Source organism: Ziziphus jujuba, chromosome 10 (genome assembly GCF_031755915.1).
Source record: "Ziziphus jujuba cultivar Dongzao chromosome 10, ASM3175591v1".
NCBI lineage: Eukaryota > Viridiplantae > Streptophyta > Magnoliopsida > Rosales > Rhamnaceae > Ziziphus > Ziziphus jujuba.
In genome coordinates this window covers 2,845,538-2,867,956 of record NC_083388.1, presented here as the reverse complement: position 1 = coordinate 2,867,956, position 22,419 = coordinate 2,845,538, and the positions used below count along the sequence as shown (strand labels likewise).

At 38.8% G+C, this 22,419-nt stretch overlaps 2 protein-coding genes and 1 pseudogene across 2 annotated transcripts; all 3 read right to left on the bottom strand.

The window, feature by feature from the left end:
- Window positions 1-1,666: 1,666 nt before the first annotated feature.
- Window positions 1,667-6,252, bottom strand: LOC132799615 (MDIS1-interacting receptor like kinase 2-like; annotated as a pseudogene).
- A 74-nt stretch (window positions 6,253-6,326) lies between these two features.
- On the bottom strand, window positions 6,327-8,095 carry LOC125420887 (LRR receptor-like serine/threonine-protein kinase GSO1). The gene is made up of 3 exons (XM_048468225.1): window positions 7,243-8,095; window positions 6,812-7,008; window positions 6,327-6,650 (listed from the first exon to the last, which is right to left on the bottom strand). Exons 1-3 carry the CDS (start codon window positions 8,093-8,095, stop codon window positions 6,327-6,329), a joined length of 1,374 nt encoding a protein of 457 aa, XP_048324182.1.
- A 9,803-nt stretch (window positions 8,096-17,898) lies between these two features.
- On the bottom strand, window positions 17,899-19,670 carry LOC132799761 (MDIS1-interacting receptor like kinase 2-like). The gene is made up of 2 exons (XM_060812290.1): window positions 18,598-19,670; window positions 17,899-18,507 (listed from the first exon to the last, which is right to left on the bottom strand). The coding sequence occupies exons 1-2, from the start codon at window positions 19,649-19,651 to the stop codon at window positions 18,116-18,118; spliced, it is 1,446 nt and encodes a 481-aa protein (XP_060668273.1). The 5' UTR covers window positions 19,652-19,670; the 3' UTR covers window positions 17,899-18,115.
- Window positions 19,671-22,419: the final 2,749 nt, after the last annotated feature.

The window sequence follows — 22,419 nt, the reverse complement described above, 5'->3', positions numbered from 1 at the left end:
TTTAGCTATCAAAGATATCACCCATGATATGGCTAGCAAATTGTGGATTATGATCAGTTTGTAGAACTGTTTATTCGGTTGATAATTTCCTGTTTAATTTCCACACCCACACCCCCATTTTAGAGTTGTTTGTGCTGCAATGGGAATTGGGAACAAGACTTTGCTCTCTAATAATTTGCACTATAGATGGGATGTAATGTATGCCTAGGATCAGTGACGAAATTAGATATATTTTTCCAAGAGCCACTATGTATATTATCATTCTAGCTTTTAATCTATGATAAGAAATATCAACATATAAAAAAGAATGCAACATTTGTTTTACTATGTTTAGTCTAACTAATTAGAGTATTCACTAGAAAGTAAGGATTAAATCTTTTTTTTTCTCCAATTTCTTTTCAAGAAGAATATCATTTTAACACTTTATTATTGCACAAGAAATTGATTGCAAATATATATATATATATATATATATAACCTCCTTGAGGCAAAATAAAAAACTTAAAAATTCGTTATTTTAGGATTTAAACAAAATTGATATAAGAATTATGTTATAAATATTTTTTTATAAAATAAATATTTTTGTTATTAAATAATTACACTTCCATTATACTAAGAACTTGATTGAATAGTTATTATATTGTTGAAATATTTGATAGATAAATACTATAATTATATTAAATAGTTATCATCATATAATAAATATGAATAAAAATATATACAAATAAGTTAATATATATATATATATATGATTACAATAAAACACAAATGTAAAAGAAAATGAAAAATTCAAAACCCAAAAATACACATTGCTTTGGGAGACAGAAGGAAGGAGCAGTAAACAGAAGGAATTGTAAATGGCTGCAGGAGAGAGAAGGAAGGAAGGAAGGAAAGGTTAAGGGAGGCAGGTTCATGGATGTCTAAGGTCAAAAGAGTAGATAGATAAATATATATAATGAAAAATTAAAAAAAGTAAAAAATAAATAAAATTTGAGTGTAGAGAGGAAGGGTGGGGCACGTGCTAGATTAAAGTGGATGAGCAGCTAAAAGAGATCAATTTATTTCTTCCACACCTTAAACTCACATAAGGATAAACTCTCCCCTATTTACATATTACATGTATCATAAGGAAATATTATCCCAAAAGCAAAACATAAAGAAAACTAGCAACACATTCACATTCAAGTCTTCAACAAGAAAAAGAAAAATCCAAACGAAATGCATAGAGATAAACATGCATAGTAGAATCATTGAGACCAAACAGCTCTCCTAAAGAAACCAAAGACAATGGCTTTGACAAATGATGGGTCTGAGTTGAAAGCTCCTGAGCAACCTGTTTCATTGTTGGACGAGATTGTGGAGGGTTAAGCAAGCATGCAAATGCTATTTTGATAACAGAAAGCACTTTCCTAGCTTCTTTATTCCTGGGAGCGGCTAAGCACTGGTCCAAAAGATCAATTATTGCTACTTGATCATAAGCTGGTGTTGCACATGATGGTAAGGACAATGACAATGAGAGAGATGAAATGAGGTCTCCTGGATGCTTCCCCTTAAATGTTTCCAACATCACCACTCCAAAGCTATACACATCACATTTCTTGTTCACTTCCATTGTGTAAGCAAGTTCTGTATGGATCTTCATTCGGTACTGGATTAATGACGTAATTTAAAGGGACAAGGAATATACAATAATTGGAATATGCAATATGTACTGACCTGGAGTAGCATATCCAAAAGTTCCTGCAAATGAAGTCCAGTTGGATGAGTGAGGTTTGAGAAGTCTGGCTGTTCCAAAATCAGAAACATGAGCTTCATCAGGTTCTGCATTCAGCAGAATATTTTAGGTTGATATATCTCGATGGATTATGTAAGCAGTCATTGCATATAAGACAATGCATTTGCCACACCTTTCACAACATTTACCCTCTTGTTCCAACCAAAAGCTTTTGCTTCTTCATCATTGTTCATGAGTACATTTCGCAAGCTTCCACCTTCTATGAACTCGTAAACCAAAAGTGAGTGCCTTCGACGTGAACAGAACCCATATAGCTTCACGATGTTAAGATGTCTTATTTGTGTTAGTGCATGAATCTCACTAGTAAATGCTTTGAGATATTGAGACTTCTGATGATTTGAAGAATGGAACTTCTGTAGCCGAGCACACCAGTGTATTTCGGAACTTGATCAACCACTTGTCTGCGGTAGAGTTACAACTAAGGGATGAAGAATAGGCACTTTTACTCCTTAACTCTCTTCCAGAAAACTGGGAGACACTAATAGTCTCTCTCAGTAATTCAGCCCCTAACGAAAAAGTTACTATAGCTATGGTGATTGATGCCCTATTTAACGAGGAGGCCAGGAGGAAGGACATTGGCAATGATCAAACACATGCCCTTGTCACAGAGAAACGGGAGAGACAGTAAGAAGGTACTCATGATAGGGGGAGAAGCAGGAGCCAAAGCAGAGGCAGATCCACAGATGGAAGGAAGCCAACATACAAGTGTCATTATTGTGGCTGAGAAGGACACTTGAAGAAGTACTGCAGGAAGATGTTGCGAGAGCAGGGGCAAAAAAGCAATCAGTCGAAGAAGGATGGTGAAACTTTAGTCACTTTCAAAGGAGAAGTGGCATATTGTTCCACACATGAAGAATCATGCCTTTAAAAGTCAAGCCAAGAAGTTGAATTGGTAGTAGATACTGCAGCATCCTACCATGTTACTTCGCATGTAGAGTTTTTCAAAACATATAAAGCAGGAGACTTTGGCACAGTGAAGATGGAAAATAACAGCTTCGCTAAGATCACTGGCATAGGTGATATTCAGATAAAGATCAACGTCGAACATATAATTACTTTGAAGGATGTCCAACATGTCCCAAACCTTCGGCTCAATCTGCTTTCAGGAATAGCCTTTAACAAGGAAGGCTTCAGCAACCACTTTTACAACGGCACATGGAAAATGACAAAAGGTGCTATGGTTGTCTCTTATGGACATATTTGTGGAACACTTTACAATACTCATGTGAAGATTTATACAGATACTCTTACTATTACAGAATGAGAGGTATCTCAAAATTTGTGGCACCAGAGACTTGGTCACATGAGTGAAAAAGGATTGACTACCTTGATGAATAAGAAGTTTATCCCCATTTCCAAGGATGCTGTGTTGGATCCTTGTAATCATAGTTTGTATGGTAAGCAACACAGAGTCTCATTTAAGTCCTTTTCAATGAGAAGATCAAAGTTGCTTAGTCTGGTGCACTCTGACGTTTGTGCTCCTTTGGAAGATGAATCTCTAGGTATAGATGATGCTTCTTAGAAGGTGTGTGTTTATTTTCTGAAGACGAAAGATCAAGTTTTAGATCACTTCAAAGAGTTCCATGCTATGGTAGAGGGTGAAACAGGAAAGAAACTCAAGTGTCTTCGCTCAGACAATGGAGGTGAATATACCTTCCGAGAGTTTGATGCCTATTATAGTGGACATGGCATTCGGCATGAGAAGACGGTCCCTTGTACCCACAACATAATGGTGTAGCCGAGAGAATGAATTAGACGATTATGGAGAAGGTCAGAAGTATGATCAGTATGGCTAAGCTAACAAAGTCATTTTGGGGAGAAGTTATTCGTGCCACCTGCTATCTAATTAACAGATCACCATCAGTACCACTGAATTTTGAAATTCTGAAGAAAGTGTGGTCTGGTAAGAATCTATCATATTCTCATTTAAGAGTATTTGGATGTTTAGCCTTTGCACATGTATCCAAGTAGCTTAAACAAAAGCTTGACGCAAGAACTACTCCATGCATCTTTATCGGATATGAAGACGAAGAATTCGAATATAGATTATGGGATCCTAAGGTAAAGAAGGTTATTAGAAGCAGGGATATGGTATTCCAAGAGAACCAGACTATAGAAGACATTGAGAAGCCAATGAAGTCTTTTAATACCAGTGCTCATGATTTAGTTCCTGATCCAGCACCAGCACAACCCGCCACAGATGATGACGAGGTGCATGGAGAACTACCAGAAGCAGAACAAGAAAGAGAAAAGGATGTTGAGTAGGGAGATACTCAAGCTCCAGGACCATCATAACAGTCAAATGATGGTACACCTCTCTGAAGATCTGAACGAGGATGTGTTCCATCAAAAAGATATCCAGAATCTCAATATATTCTGCTTACTAAAGAAGGGGAGCCAGAGAATTTCCAAAAAGCTAACTCTCATCAAGACAAAGATAAATGGCTGCATGCAATGCAAGATGAGATGGAATCTTTGCAGAGAAACCATACTTATGAGTTGTTTGAGCTTCCAAAGGGAAAGAAGGCACTTAAGAACAAATAGGTATTCAAGCTCAAGAAAGATGGCAACGGATAGGTGGTGAAGCATAAAGCTCGATTGGTCATCAAGGTTTCTTTCAGAAGAAAGGAATTGACTTTGATGAGATATTCTCACCAGTAGTGAAGATGACTTCAATACTAGTTATTCTTTGTCTAGTAGTCTGTCTAGACCTAGAGCTTGAACAAATGGATGTGAAAACAGTGTTCCTTTGTGGTGATCTACATGAAAAGATTTATATGGAGCAGCCAAAAGGTTTTGAGATTTCAGGAAAGGAGAACCTCATTTGCAAACTAGAGAAGAGCTTGTATGGCCTCAAGTAAGCACCTAGGCAGTGGTACAAGAAGTTTGACTCTTTTATGGTGATTCAAGGATACAAAAATACTGATGTAGATCAGTGTGTTTATATTCAGAGATTTCCAAATAGAAACTTCATTGCACTTTTACTGTATATCGATGACATGTTGATCGTCGGATAAGATGTAATGAAAATTAGTTAGCTGATGAAGAAACTTTCCAAGTCATTTGATATGAAGGACTTGGGACCAACCCAACAGATTTTAGAAATGCAAATAGCTCAAGATAAGAAGAATCACAAGTTGTGGCTATCTCAAGAGAAGTATATCGAAAGAGTGATAAAGAGATTTGGCATGGAGAAGGCCAAACCAGTCAGCATTCCATTAGCCAACCATTTCAAGTTGAATAAGAGATCGTGCCCTTTATCCAAATTTGAGATAGAGGAGATGGCTTCAGAGCCTTATTGTTCAGCGGTGGGAAGTCTAATGTATGTAATGGTGTGTACTAGATTGGACATTGCTCATGCAGTTGGTAGCGTGAGCAGATTTCTTTCAAATTTTGGAAAGGAACATTAGGAAGCAGTCAAGTGGATTTTCAGGTATTTTAAGGGTACATCAAAAGTATGCTTGTGTTACGGGGTAAGTGATCCAGTTCTACATGGCTATACAGATGCAGACATGGCCGAAGATCTTGATAGTAGGAAATCTACTTCAGGTTATATTTACACTTTTACTGGAGAAGCTGTGTCATGGCAGTCAAGATTACAAAAGTGCATAGCTTTATCCATGACAGAAGCAGAGTATATTGCCACAGCAGAAGCCGGTAAGGAGATGTTGTGGTTAAAGCATTTGCTCCATGAACTGGGCATCAAGCATAACAACTACAAGATACATTGTGACCGCCAGAGTGCTATGGATTTAAGCAAGAACTCAATGTATCATTCTTGGACAAAGCATATTGATATCTGCTATCATTGGATATGTGATGTAACTGAGCATAAATTGTTCTGGTTGGTGAAGATTCATACAAAGGAGACTCCAGTAGATATGTTTACAAAGGTTGTTCCACTAGAGAAGTTGAAGCTGTGTAGAGACATAGCTGGTTTAGATGGTGGGTGACCATCACTTTTTTAAAATGCGGCTGGATGTGGAGAATTGCGGGGGTCCAGCCTATTATCTCCTAAAGTCTAAGCCCATTAGGGTTTCAACCCTAGAAACCTTAGAAAGAGCATTATAAATAGATGCTCATTTTCAGTCTTGTATTATATAACACATAGTATAGAAAATACAGGTTTTTGAGAGAGGCTGAGAGAAGTTTTTTGTTGTATAAATTTTATAGTTATAATATATCTTTTTCTTCTCAATTTTCGTTCCTTTTGTCTTTCTTTATTTTTCTGTACTAGTTTTGTGTATTTTTGGTGATCGAAGAATCACAACATGATCATCATCATTTGTGTTTGTATGAAACTTCTTCACAGCAACAACTTGGCCAATGCTTAACTCTGCCTTGTAAACACTCTTGGTTCCTCCCTCGCCAATGCAATATTTGGAGTCAAACTCCTCGTTTGCTTCAATGATGTTCTCGTACACCATTTTTCCATCGAAGTTCCATACTTCAAACATATTCTAATTTTGTGTTTCTTGCTCATCTGGGATGGTTGTTTTCTTCATTTCTTTTCTATGAAGAGTGTATAGATTTACAAAATGGACAGAAAAAATAGGCTGTTGAAAACAGATACCAGGATGATCAATATGTTGACTTTGTTGCCCCTTTTACCATGAGAGCAAAGCGGTAAACTAGTGGCATTACCACACAAGCCTTTGTTGTTTCTGAACGCTTCAAATGATGCCTCACGGAAAGCTTTGGAATTTGGAATAAGATCTTCAAATTGTTTGAAGGATATATCAACCATTGTCAAGCTCTTCATTTCATCAAACTCGGATTGAATTAAACCAGAAAGATTATTGTGTGAGAGATTTAGAGTTTCTAAACGTTTCATTTCTGCAAGCTGAGGTGCTATCTTTCCAGCAAATTAGAACTTAAATCAAGGTTTTCAAGAGAGTTCATATTAGTTATCTCCCAAGGAACATTTCCCTTAAATTTATTATTTCCCAATTTCAACTGTATCAACTTAGAGCACCCTCCAAGTTCTTTTGGAATTGAGCCACTTAGATTGTTTACTGCCAAGTTTAAGTACTCCAAATCAGCTAGCATTCCGGTTATTTGAGGAATCTCTCCAGATAGTTGATTTTCACTTAGCATAAGTTTGAATAACTTCAAACTTCCAAGTTCCTCTGGAATATTTCCAGTGAGATGATTTAAGGACAAGTCAAGTACATGAAGCCGAGGTGCTTTACCAAGCACAAGTGGTATGGAGCCTGAAAGATTGTTGTTGGAGATGTTAAGACTTCTTAAATTCTGTTACTGCCGCCACTTCGATGAAACCTCACCATGCAACTTATTACCACTTAGATCAATCAGATACAAGTGTGGGTGTATACCAAAAGCTTCTGTAAGATTTCCTATCAGTTGGTTTCATTCTAGCATAAGCCTAACAATGCTGCTACAGTTTTTCAAGCTTGTTGGAATTGGGCCAGTAAAATGATTTTCACCGGCAGAAAAAAACTCAAGCAATCCACCATCACATATTTGTTTTGGTAATTGTCTAGTGAAGCTATTTGAAGCCAATTGTAGATTCTTTGAGCTAGTTAGGTTATTCATTGTTGAAGGAAAAAAGCCACTGAGCTGGTTTTGAAGCACAATGAGTTTGTTGAGTTTTGCCAAGTTTCCTATGGAAGCACGAAGTTGACCATAAAAATTGTTGGTATTAAGGTCAAGAATTTCTAAGTTGCTCAACTTTCCAATTTTTGTAGGAATAATACCAGAAAGTTTAGTGGTAGAAAGCCTAAGAATCTTTAACTCTCTTAAGTTTCCAATTTCTTTAGGAATATTTCCAAAAAATTGATTTGATAAAAGCTGAAGGTTCCATAAATTTCTCAGGTTTCTAATTCCTCTCGGAATATGTCTAGAAATGCTGTTTCCATAAAGAAAAATTTGATATATGTTGCTCAAGTTTCCTATGGAAGCAGGAAGTTCACCAGAGAGATTATTGTCACTAAGATCAAGCATTCTTAGACTACTAATATTTCCAATTTCTACAGGAATACTTCCAGAGAGTTGAAGAATAAGTTCGTTTAACATTCTCAGTTTTCCTATTTCTTTTGGAATATGTTCATAAATGTATGTTTCAAAAAGGTACAAGACAAATAAATTGGTCAAGTTTCTAAAAGAGGCAGGAATGGGACCTATGAGGTCGTTATTATCTAAAGATAGGTTTCTCAAAGATTTCATGTTTTCTATTTCGTTAGGGATAGAGCCATTAAAACCATTAGTGCCAAACATAAGTGTTTGAAGATTTGCCAATAAGCCAATCTCTTTTGGAATCGTTCCATTGAAGTGATTCATAGTTAGATTAACGTACGATAGACAAGAAAGATTCCCAACAGCAGGGGAAAGAAAACCAGAGAGATGATTTTATTGCAAGTCAAGATGAGTGAGTTCGGTTAGATGGTATAGGCTACTGAGAATTTCTCCGTGAAAGTTTCTTTTTTGAAAATCAATAATAGTGAGGCTTGCAAAGGAAGAGAAGCTCAGACTTTGAATCATACCATTTAAACCAAAGCTTGAAAGGTTCAAATGGATGATGCTTCCCAACTCATCGAAAGCAACTCCAACCTAATCGCAATGGCCGCTACCTCTGACCCATGAAGACAAAAGGTGTTGGCTTTGGTTTGCAAGGCCATGCTTCCAGTTTATTAGAGCTGCTGCTTCCTTATTGTTTGCTGCTTAACAACAGACAGTGTAGTTTGGAAGAAGCTGAACCAAAAAGGTATTGTAGTAAAAACATATATAAGATTGATAAGAATAAAACTTGTTTGTTAATGGGCAACATTGAATTTGCAAACAAGGAAACCATGTTGATTATAATAAGCTAAGTGTCATGCTCCGTGCAAAAAAGGTGAAAACCTTGAGGTTTGGCCGGAAGGTTCTACACTTTCCATGAAGATTCAAGAGAAGCCCGGAAGATTCTAGAAGATTCAAGAGAAACCTAGACTAATGTAGATGAGAATCTCTCTAGAATAATCCTTGTAAATATCTAGCAGAATACTCTAGAACCTCATTTAGATGTATGCCATGTGTACATATCTAGAACCTTGTATTTTTGTGATACGTACCAAGCACTCTATATAAAGGGTTGGACTCTCATTTGTAAAACATCAAAGATTTCAAGCAATACAAGCATTCTTCACATTCTCAAACTCTTTCAAGTTCTCATACTTCCTACTCTCTTACTCTTAGCTTCCGCATTGTGGTAGCTTATGAGCAAGGCTTACTTAGTAAGGAATGTGCTAAGTGCCGCACGGGAGTGTTGGAAGAGTTAGGCTCGTGACAATTAGTATCAGAGCCAATTACTACTCAAGCATGCCATTGGCATAACGTGGAAGTAGGCAAGATGACTACTTCGGAGGTTACCATCAATGTGGAGGGAGCTACCGAAGTGCGAGGTCATGAAGAGCAACGCAACCCCAATGCGGGGAGGCAGAGGCATAAGTCTAAGTCCAAGGATGTGATGACCGGCGTAGAGTTACACCTGGAGGAGCATGCGACTCGAGTGCATGAACGGTTTGAGGCGCTGGAGAGTCCCCTAGATGGGCTAGAGTCGAAGGACATCGCCATCAATCAAGCCATGAGAGGGTTACTCAATGGGCTAGATGATGCCTTAAGGAGGGAGCTCCGCTCAACTTGCGACCAATGCATAAGGGAGGTAGCAGACCTCTGTGCAATGTTGGAGAGAGAATTGGATGCTATCAGTACACAAATGGAGGAAATGCAGGGTGATTGGGCTCTTTGCAAGAGGGCGCTGGCATCGGGGACAATCACCATACGTGAGGGGCCATGAATTGATGTACCAAAGCCTAAGTCCTACTCTGAGGCAAGGAATGCGATGGAGCTCGAGAATTTCCTTTGGGGCTTGGAGCTATACTTTGAAGCAATGGGCATTGTGGATGATGCTTCAAAGATTAGGACTGCCACTCTCTACCTCAATGACACGGCCATGCTATGGTGGACGAGGAGGCATAGTGACATAGAACGAGGTACGTGCACTTTCCATACCTTTGATGACTTTAAAAAGGATCTAAAAAGTCAATTTTATCCAGAGAACGCCGAAGATGAGGCAAGGAGTCACCTTCGACAACTCAAGTAATTGGGCCATATCTGAGAATACATCAAGGAGTTCACTAACTTGGTGTTGGAGATCCCAGACCTATCAGATAAAGACTCCCTTTTCTACTTCATGGATGGACTACAACCTTGGGCAAAGACGGAGTTAAAGAGGCATGGAGTACAAGATCTACCTAGTGCCATTGCAAATGCCGAAAGCTTTATCAACTAAACCATTCAAAGGGACTCCTCGAAGCCAATGGAGAAGAAGACCAACTATGGAAAAGGTGGGGGAGAATCAAGGAACCCCAAAGAAAGCAAAAGAGAGGAAGGTGCACACAAACCTAAAAGCTCGAAATGGAAGCTGCCTAGAGAAGGTAAGGATGCTTCCAAACCTAAGAACTCTTGTTTCTTGTGCGATGGCCCACATTGAGTTAGAGATTGCCCAAAGAGGAAGGCGTTGAATGCCATGACCACTCAATATGAGGAGAGACAAGAGGAAGAAGCCAACATGGGCTCCTTGCAAGTGTTGAATGCCATCAAGGCCGCTCCTAAGAATTCAAAGAAAGGTGGCCTAATGTTTGTAGAAGAAAAGATCAATGGAGTGCTTACCAAATCATTGGTGGACACGGGGGCTATACACAACTTCCTATCGGTAAAAGAGGCACAATGACTTGGGGTTAAGGCCTTGAAAGAGGGTGGATCAATGAAGGCGGTAAACTCGGCTACAAAGCCCATCCATGGGGTTGCTAAAGGTGTACAAGCCACCATTAGAGAATGGGTGGGCCAACTAAACCTATCGGTAGTTCCCATGGATGACTTCAAGGTTGTTCTAGGCATGGAATTCCTAGACCAAATGAAGGCCTTCCCACTTCCATTTGTAAACTCTATGTGCATCATGGATAGAAGGATGACTTGCATGGTGCCTACGGAAAGGACTAGCAAGATGGAGGCCAAAGCTTTGTCGGCCATGCAACTTAAGAAGGGCATTAAGAAGAAGGAGCAAAGCTATCTAGCTATTATTCAAGAGCTCGATGGCCATAAGGACGTCCCAATGTCTTCCAAGGTGCTAAAGGAGTTTGAGGATGTGATGCCTAAGGAGCTGCCCAAGAAACTAACACCTAGGAGGGAGGTGGATCACAAGATCGAGCTTGAACGGGGGTCGAAGCCACCCACCATGAGCCCTTATCGCATGGCACCGCCAAAATTGGAAGAGCTTAGGAGGTAACTCAGGGACCTTGTCGATGCGGGTTACATAATACCTTCGAAAGCTCCATATGGTGCACTGGTGTTGTTCCAAGAGAAGAAGGATGGGTCGCTGTGGATGTGTATTGACTATCAAGCCTTAAACAAGATCACCATCAAGAATAAGTACCCCATCCCTCTCATTTGCGGATCTCTTTGATTAACTTGGCAAGGCAAAGTACTTCACCAAGCTTGACCTTCGCTCTGAGTACTATCACTTGCGCATAGCCGAAGGTGATGAGGCCAATACCACATGCATCACGAGGTACGGTTCCTATGAATTCCTAGTGATGCCTTTTGGTTTGACAAATGCTCCTGCAACATTTTGCACTTTGATGAACAAGCTATTCCATCCATATCTTGATTGCTTTGTAGTAGTATACTTGGATGATATTGTTATATATAGTGACACTATAGAAGAACACTTACAACACCTAAGACAAGTCTTCCAAGTACTACGAGACAATAATTTATATATCAAGCTAGAGAAATGCTCCTTTGCACAAGAAGACATAATGTTCTTGGGCACAATATCAAGGATGGGAAACTTATGATGGATGAGGCAAAGGTACAAGCTATTCAAGAATGGGAGCCATAAACCAAGGTGCATGAGCTAAGATCTTTTTTAGGCCTTGTCAACTACTACCGACGGTTTATCAAGGGCTACTCGGCAAGGGCTACTCCATTGACTAACATGTTGAAGAAAAACCAAGCTTGGAGTTGGACGGAGAAGTGCCAACAAGCCTTTGAAGATTTAAAGAAAGCCATCATGGAGGAACTGGTGTTGTGCTTGCCCGACCACTCTAGACCCTTTGAGGTACATACGGATGCATTGGATTTTGCCATAGGGGGTGTGCTAATGCAAGATGGGCACCTAATTGCATTCGAAAGTAGAAAGCTCAATGACACAGAACGGCGCTATACGGTGCAAGAGAAGGAGATGACGACAGTCGTCCATTGCTTATGCACGTGGAGGCATTACCTTTTAGGGAGCTCCTTTACCATCATGATGGATAACATCGCCACTAGTTACTTCCAAACCCAAAAAAAGCTCATCCCCAAGCAAGCCCAATGGCAAGACTTCTTGGTGGAGTTCCATTACAAGATGGAGTACAAGCCGGGGAAGGAGAATGTGGCGGCAGACGCACTTAGTAGGAAGGCCGAACTTGCATCCATAAGTCGGCCTGAGTGCACCTTGCTGGATCGCATCAAGGAAGGACTCCCATAAGACCCCATGGCAAAGAACATCATTGCCCTAGTCAATGAAGGAAAGAGTAGGCAATTTTGGGTAAGAGATGACTTGCTCTACACTACGGGGGACCGCATATACGTACCAAAAAAGGATAACCTAAGGAAGGAATTGATCAAGGAGTGCCACGACACCAAATGGGCCAGCCACCCAAGCACTCGACGTACCCTAGCCTTAATAAGAGCTACATATTATTGGCCCCATATGAAGGATGATGTGGAGGTCTATGTGAGGATATGTCTTGTGTGCCAACAAGACAAGATGGAGCAAAAGCAACAAGAAGGGTTGCTAGATCCATTGCCCATTCCGAACGAACCATGGGAGAGTGTTTCGATGGATTTCATCACTTGTTTACCTAAGTCGGAAGGCTATGGTAGCATTATCGTCATGGTGGATCGATTTAGCAAGTATGCTACCTTTAGCCCTGTACCTACGGATTGCACAGCAGAGGAGACGGCCCGACTATTTCTAAGGCATGTGGTGAAGCTGTGGGGAGTACCTAGCGACATAGTAAGTGATTGAGACCCTCGATTCATTGGAAGGTTTTAGACCAAGCTCTTCAAACTCCTTGGTTCAGATTTGAACTTCTCCACAAGCTTCCACATGCAAAGTGATGGGCAAACGGGGCACACTGATGCTTTATTGGAGCTCTACTTGAGGCACTATGTGAATGCCAACCAAAGAGATTGGGCTAAGTTGCTTAATGTGGCTCAATTCTCCTACAACCTACAAAGAAGTGAATCGACTAATAGGAGTCCATTTGAGATCATGACAGGGAGACAACCTATGACTCCTAATGTCTTAGCCTCAAGTTATGGAGGCAAAAGCCCTGTTGCCTACAAGTTTGCCAAGTCTTGGGAGGAACAAGCCGATTTGGCTAGAGCACTACTACCCCAACAATTCAAAGCCTTACGGAAGGTACATAAGGGGTTGGTACGACGCTATGAGGGACCATTCCCTATTGTGAGGAAGGTGGGTAAGCTTTCCTATCAACTACAACTTCCTCCTAAGTTGAAGATTCATCCTATTTTCCATGTGAGTCTCTTGAAGCCTTGTTATCAAGACATGGAAGACCCTAGTCAGGGGGAAATAAAGAGGGCACCTACGGCGGTTGTGACTTCATTTGACAAGGATGTAGAGGCTATACTTGCAGATCAGGTCATACGACGTAGAGAAGTGCTAACAATACCGAGTACCTAGTGAAGTGGAAGAACCTACCGGATAGTAAAGCTAGTTGGGAGCATGAAGAGGCTTTATGACAATTTAAAGACCACATTCGAAGGTTCAAAGAAGAAGATGCGACGAGGGCATCACGCGATTATGTGGGGGAGGGTGTCACATTCCATGCAAAAAAGGTGAAAATCTTAAGGTTTGGTTGGAAAGTTCTACACTCTCCATGAAGATTCAAGAGAAGCCTAGACTAATGTAGATGAGAATCTCTTTAGAATAATCCTTATAAATATCTAGCAGAATACTCTAGAATCTCATTTAGATGTATGCCATGTGTACATATCTAGAACCTTGTATTTTTATGATACGTGCCAAACCCTCTATATAAAGGGTTGGACTCTCATTTGTAAGACATCGAAGATTTCAAGCAATACAAGCATTCTCCACATTCTCTCAAACTCTCTCAAGTTCTCCTACTTCCTACTCTTTTACTCTTAACTTCTACATTGTGATAGCTTGTGAAGAAGACTTATTTAGTAAGGAAGGTGCTAAATGCCACACGGGAGTGTTGGAAGAGTTAGGCCTGTGACATAAGGCTGTAGCCTATAGGTATGACTAAGCAATACTATTGTTTTTGCATGTATTATATTATAGAGCAAGCTAGAATAGGATATTATATAAGAAAAGAAAAAATATATATATATATATATATATGTGGATCTGAATTATTGTGGTTCATAAAAAATCCATGAAGATGTGCTTCTCTTCTAACATGAATAAGACTTTTAAGACTTTGAAGGTGCCTAGCTATGCCCATGTGTGTGTGTGTGTGTTAATTTGCTTTCCAACTTAAATTTCTCATGACTAAAACATTTTTTTTTTTTTTGGGAAATCTTGACTAAAAGATTTTGATACTAAGCTACTTTTTTTTTTTTTTTTTGTTAGGGAAATTCGTCTCAGCTAGTAGCCTAGTTGTTGAAGGTGTGCTTGTACGTCCATGCAAAATTTCTTTCCCATTATAAAATTCATGATCAATAATGGTTTTGTTTCACAAACATCCAGGTAATGACATGAGCGGTAATATAATATATTAATCCAACAAGTAGCGCCGTCTCAATCACAAGTCTTCGTCCCCTCGTGGGCTTTCACATTCAAACTGTTGGAGAATGTTTTGGTAGCAGGAACAAAACAAAATGCTTCCTATTGTTATTATGGTGTTTCGCCAATCAGGGAGTGCCACATCAGCTATGAGAAATTGCTACAACCATAAGAAACATACTCTAGCTTGCATCGGGATTCAGGTTGCTGCATAGTGGCATTAACAATTAAGAAAGTCTTATGGGACACCTTCCCATTGTGAGTGAAAATGCCCCTTGGCGGGCTACCAGTAGTCACTGGGGACAAGGATTCCATAGGAATGTAAATGGGTTGGAATGTGATCGGTTTTTAAAATTCTATCACTGTCCTTGAGGGAATTTTTTATCCCGTCTTCACGGTTTTTCTCGTTTCTTTAAAGACGGGATGGGGACGGGATTTCCTAATCAGGGATGGGACAAAGCGGTTTTCCCTATAAATTTTTCAAAAAAATTTATATAATTTTTTTATGGATAAAATGTAAATAAAGTAACTAAAATATAATAAAAATACAATAAAATACATTAATGTCTAAATTTACAATTATAATAAAATATATTTTTGAAAATATAATAGTCCAAATATATAAAATATTTTTTTAAAAAATAAATATATACGGGTCGGATTCTTTATTTCCCGATCCCAATCAATCTCCGATTCGGAACTTAAGAATTTATTCAGAATCTATCTTGTGGTCCTGATATTTTAAGAAAAAACCACCCATTTAAAAAAGGTACCCTGCGTCGAAATGTGCTGATAAATTTATATTCCTAGGATTCCACCCAAAAATAAATAAATAAAAAATAAAAAACAAAACACAAGAAAGAAAATAATTTATCCATCCACATATTATTAGCTTGGCAAATATTGGCCCAGGCAAGCACGGACCTAGGCAGCATGTGCTCTCGACGCAACGTGGGGTTGGGGGTAGGACGTGCTCGTAGCTCTGTCTCGGCCTTGGATTTATCAGTTTGAACCAACCCACTCGACTTTAAGCTGAAAATTTAGAATTTCGAGTAGATTTTTTGTAGGTGATATCAGATTTATATTTAAATTATTAGAACCATATGATCCAACTCTAAGCAATGGTTTGAGCATTTAAGATTGGATTTTGCACGAGAAGGGGATGGCAACATTGTAATTTACTGATTCAATGTCTAAATAGTTATCAACGGCATGTGGATTGGTGAATAGTTTTCTTCAATTCCAATATATTGGAGGCATCTGCATCATGTATATTAATTGAAAGACATTCATTAAGACCGCAGCAGGTTGCTGTTTCTTGTCTATGCCTTTTGTACCCATTTGCAAGTTCGCATTTCTTTTAATTTTCAATTTGAACATGAAAACTTTGATCGGAATTTAGTTGACATACGTGGTAGATTAATATTGGATGAGCAGATCAATTATAATTTATATAAAATGAATACTTAATTGATGCTATTTTTCAAAAGTAAAAGGTATGTATAGATATAAATAATAAATTGTAATTAATGTATATTTGAAAAAAGTCAGTTTACATATATATATTTTTTTTTTTTGGAAAAAAAGTTATTCTATATTTATTTATTAAATAAAGACTAAAGTATATAAAACAATAATATAGTAATTTTTAATGTAACTTTTTCTTATGTGCCTTTCACAGTAAGGCGCTGGCGTACGCGGCCAATGGCTTAAGCCGAGCCTACTTATTCTTCGCCAGTACGTCACGTGGTCGTCCCTACTGCGTTGAATTATGGGAGACTACTTATGCACCATTTCCAATTCCTGATAAGGAAGATAAAGTTGGGGTGTGGTCTATGATGTGAAGTGTGACATCGGAGTCATGTGGCACTGTGGAGGACTTTTGGACTACTAAACCCTCAACATACGCCAAAACCAATTAAAAATAAATATAAAAACCTCGTCGGTACTATGTTATTATGTTTCACACGTTTGAAGATAGGATTTCTTTCTTGTGGGGATATGGAAAGTTAACAAGTATTCACACCTATCCATGAAATTGACATTTTAACCTTTTTTTTGGTAGAAATTGACATTTTAACCTTTGGTAGGGTATATTTCTCCCTTAGCTATCAAAGATATCACCAATGATATGGATTATGGTCAGTTTGTAGAACTGTTTCTTCCTTTGATAATTTCCTGTTTAATTTCCACACCCACACCCCCATTTTAGAGTTGTTTGCGCTGCAATGGGAATTGGGAACAAAACTTTGCTCTCAAGTGGACTAATCTTACACTGTACATGGGATGTAATGTAGGCCTAGGATCAGTGACGAACCTAGATATATTTTTCCAAGAGCCACTATGTATATTATCGTTCTAGTTTTTAATCTATGGTGAGAAATATAAACATATTAAAAAAATGCAACATTTGTTTTACTATGTTTAGTCTAAATAATTAGAGTATTCAATAAAAAAGTAAGGATTAAATCTTTTTTTTCTCCAATTTCTTTTCAAGAAAAATATCATTTTAACACATTATTGCACAAGAATTGATTGCAAATTTATATCTATATATATATATATATACACATAAACTTCTTGAGGCAAAATAAAAAATAAAAAAAAAATTGGTTATTTTAGGATTTAAACAATTAAAGAAATTGAAAAGTAGGGGGAAAAACATTTAACAGCAAAAATGTGTAATTAAAACAAAAAAAAAATACAGATTAGTTTCTCGAAATTAATACAAAATTGATAAAAGAATTATGTTATAAATATTTTTTTATAAAATAATTATTTTATTATTAAATAATTACACTTCTATTATATTAAGAACCTTGATTGAATAGTCATTATATTGTTGGAAATATTATACATATAAATACTATAATTATATTAATAGTTATCATCATATAATAAATATGAATGAAAACACATAACAAATAAGTTAGAAAAAGAAAACAAATATATATATATATATATATGTATAAGAATAAAACAAAACACAAATGTAAAAGAAAATGAATAATTCAAAACCTAAAAATACATGTTGCTTTGGAGACAGAAGGAAGGAGCAGTAAACGGAAGGAATGGTAAATGGCTGTAGGGTAGAGAAGGAAGGAAGGAAGGTTAAGGGAGGTATATTCATAGATGTCTAAGGTAAAAAAGTAGACAGACATATATATATATATATATATATATAATGAAAATTTTAAAAAGTAAAAAAAATTGAGCGTAGCGTGCTGGGTTAAATTGGACGAGTAGCTAAAAGAGATCAATTTATTTCTTCCACACCTTAAACTCACATAAGGATTAACTCTCCCCAGTTTATATAATACATGTATCATAAGGAAATATTATCCCTAACTCTCCCCAGTTTATATAATACATGTATCATAAGGAAATATTATCCCAAAAGTAAAACATAAAGAAAACCAGCAACACATTCACAATCAAGTCTTCAACAAGAAAAAAGAAAAATAAAAACGAAATGCATAGAGATAAACATGCATATGTGTTCAGGAAGTAGAATCACTGAGACCAAACAACTCTCCTAAGGAGACCAAAGACAATGGCTTTGACAAATGATGGGTCTGAGTTGAGAGCTCTTGAGCAACCTGTTTCATTGTTGGACGAGATTGTGGAGTGTTAAGCAAGCATGCAAATGCTATTCTGATAACAGAAAGCACTTTCCCAGCTTCTTTATTTGTGGGAGGGGGTAAGCGCTGGTCCAAAAGATCAATAATTGCTACTTGATCATAAGCTGGTGTTGCATTTGATGGTGAGGACAATGGGAATGAGAGAGATGAAACGAGGTCTCCTGGATGCTTCCCCTTAAGTGTTTCCAGCATCACCACTCCAAAGCTATACACATCACATTTCTCGTTCACTTCCATTGTGTAAGCAAGTTCTGCATGGATCTTCGTTCAGTACTGGATTAATGACATAATTTAAAGGGACAAGGAATATACAATAATTGGAATATGCAATATGTACTAACCTGGAGCAGCATATCCAAAAGTTCCGGCAAACGAAGTCCAGTTGGATGAGTAAGGTTTGAGAAGTCTGGCTGTTCCAAAATCAGAAACACGAGCTTCATCATGTTCTGCATTTAGCAGAATATTTTGGGTTGATATATCTCGATGGATTATGGGCGGTGAGCAGTCATGGTGCATATAAGACAATGCATTTGCCACACCTTTCACAACATTTACCCTTTTGTTCCAACCAAAAGCTCTCGCTTCTTCATCATTGTTCATGAGTACATTTCGCAAGCTCCCACCTTCTATGAACTCGTAAACCAAAAGCGAGTGCCTTCGATGTGAACAGAACCCATATAGCTTCACGATGTTAAGATGTCGTATTTGTGTTAGTGCACGAACCTCACTAGTAAATGCTTTGAGATATTGAGACTTCTGATGATCATCATCATTTGTGTTTGTATGAAACTTCTTCACAGCAACAACTTGGCCAGTCCTTAACTCTGCCTTGTAAACACTCCCGGTTCCTCCCTCTCCAATGCAATATTTGGAGTCAAACTCCTCGGTTGCTTCAATGATGTTCTCGTACACCATTTTCCCATCGAAGTTCCATACTTCAAACATATTCTGATTTTGTGTTTCTTGCTCATCTGGGATGTTGGTTTTCTTCACTTGTCTTCTATGAAGAGTGTATAGAATTACAAAAATGGATAGAAGAAACAGGCCTCCGAAACCAGATACCAGTATGATCAATATGTTGACTTTGTTGCCCCTTTTACCATGAGTGCAAAGCGGCAAACCAGCAGCATCACCACACAAGCCTTTGTTGTTTCTCAATGCTTCAAATGAAGCCTTGTGGAAAGCTTTGGAATTTGGAATAGGACCTTCCAATTGGTTGAAGGATATATCAACCATTGTCAAGCTATTCATTTCATCAAACTTAGACGGAATGAAACCAGAAAGATTATTGTGTGAGAGATTTAGAGTCTCTAAACGTTTCATTTCTGCAAACTGAGGTGGCATCTCTCCAATCAGCAGATTAGAACTGAAATCAAGGTTTTCAAGAGACTTCATATTAGTTATCTCCCAAGGAATACTTGTAACACCCCGTCCCAAATCGCACCGGAATCCGTGCACATTGACCGAGGTTGACCGTTGACCGTTGACCGAAGGGGGTCAAAAGTTGACTTTTTGACTCGGTGAGAATTTTGAGTTGACTAGGGTACCGTGGCGAAGTGCATGATGCCCTGAGTTCGTAGACTAGTAGCACGTCGAAAACGGAGCTACGGTTTGAAAGTTATGGGCAAAACAAGTTGAAGTGTAAACTGTCTAAAAGGTGCCGGGAGTTGACTTTTTCTTGTGATGTAATTGTGAGTTGACTCTTGTATGGTTGTAACGTACTCGTCGATACGAGTTCACAGACTAGCGGCACGCTCAAAACGGACATCCGGTTAAAAAGTTATGGACGTTTGAAGTTTACCGGATACCGTATTATTTTAATGTTTTTGGGTCGTGAACAGTGAAATGCCACGTGTCAGCTTCTGAGTGGTCCACGTGGCATGAACAGTGTCATACAGGGTTTTAATTTTGAAAAACTCTCGGGGAAGAGAGAGAAAGAGAGAGAAGAGAGAGAAAGAGAGAGAGGAGAGAGAAAGAGAGAGAGAGGACCCGCCGGCCGCCGGTCATTTTCATGTTTTTCCGGCCTAGTTACTGTACACGCGCCGGCCAGCCAGATTGCCCACCTCATTTCCGGCAAAACCTCCAAATTTCACGGCGAACGGCCGCCGGACGCGCCCGGATCGGACGTCCGAAGTTTGGCGGCGATTTTTCCCCTCCACCGCCGGCCACCGCGAATCGGCACTATTCCGGCCGATAAACAGTACACGCGCCATACACCCAGCATCCTCTCCTCAAGTCCGGCCTACCCACCAAAAATCACGGCCATCGGACCACCGACGCGCCGGGATCGGAGCGTTTTCCGGCGAGGGGTCGAAAATCTTCAAACGGTGATTTCTCCGCCGTCCGACCTCCGTTTTGCTCACCGTCGGTCCCGTTGGATTGCTCTCCTCACGATCTACAAATCTGCAAAATTTCACAGCAAACGGCCACCGTCGGAAATTACTGTTCCGGCGACGGTTGCCGGTGACGTGGCGGCCCGCCGGAAATTACTGTTCCGGCGAGTACCCGAAAATTCCGGCCAGCTCCAGTCCGCAGTGTTCGACCTCCTGAACCCAAATCCGACTTCCGTTTCCACCAATTCGCGACGGTTTGGGAGAATTGCGGAGCCGAAACCCGAAAAGCTTCCCGATAAAATTCCGACCCCGTCGGGTACGATCATCGGAAATTAAGACCGGATCTGTGATTAGCATCACTCGAGCTTCGATTCGGTATATGATTCGTAAATTTTAGTTATCGTTTGTGTTTTGACCCCCCGGGTACCGGGTATTATTTACCCGAATAAAATATTAATTTATTTGACTGTCTGTGAATTTTGTTCTAGGAGCACCGGTGAGTCGTAGAATTGATCCCGTAGTGGATCATGGGTTAATTGCGTGCTCCAGGTGAGTGACCCACCTTCAAATTAATTTTGGGGAATTTAATTGATGAATATATTATGTGTGAATTAAATATTTGGAATTTAATTTCTATGTGCCAAATATTTATTGGATTTATTGTGGAATTATTTATGAATTTAAGAAAATGTGCATTTTATAAAAGTATGCCATGTGAAATTATTTTATGGATTTGAGGATTTTGAAATTGGTGTGGTTTTAATGGTAAATTGAGCACGATTCGATTTTCAAATATTTCAAGGAAAATATTTGGTTATTTTGGTGATTTCAATTTTTATAAAAAATGCCCATAAAATATTATGGGATTTGATTATGATATTTCGAGAAATTATTTATGCTTGGAAAAAAAATGTGGATATTTGAATTGATGGATTTGGGAGTTGGTGGATTTGAAAATCATGGAATTTATGGTATTAATTATAAGGAAATTGTGGAGAATTTCCCGGTTCAAGCGGATGGATTATGCCCGCTATGCTTATGAAAAATGTGAAATTTGTTTTATGATTTAAATTTATGGATTTTATAATTTTTAGATGCACCGTGCACGTACTGGTGTTCTGATTATGTGATATGGTATATGTGCACACGGTTGTGATTAGCGCGCAGGTGGATGTGATTAGCGCGCAGGTGATGTGATTAGCGCGCAGGTGGGTGTGAGTAGCGCGCGGTTGATATTATGAGGGTGTCCTGTGGATGCCATCGGAGAGGGCGGCCACCCCCCTTTGGCCGGGACACCAGGTTAGCAGCGGCGCAGTGGGACGCCACGCGACCGTATGCCGGTTTCTTTCTATAACCTCCTGTCTAGCGGTACCTTGGGACGCTGGGTACTGTTGGCGCCACTGGTATATAGTGGGTGCATCAAATGATTTTCAGAACTGTGTTTTAAAAATAAAATGTTTGGAAACTGAATTGGAATTAAAAATATAATTGTTACCGCTTCTGGTATTTAATTGATGTCTTGGTTTTCGGGAAATATGAATAAAGGGTTTTGTGAAAATGTTTTAAAAGGGGAACCTTTCCAACTGAGAGAATTGTAAGGGTTTGAGAGAAATTATTATTTCCAAATAATTATTATTTATATACCTATTACCGTGGTATGATAGTGTAGAGTAGTAGGGTCACTCACTGAGATGATTAGCATCTCACACTCTTAAATTTCGTTCCTCTAGGTACCAGGTTGTCGGTGTTCACTCGGAGCGGACTTGATCTTCCTCGCTGTTTTAGTTCGGCAGTACCCTGTTATTCTTTTATTGCAGTTGTAATATTTCT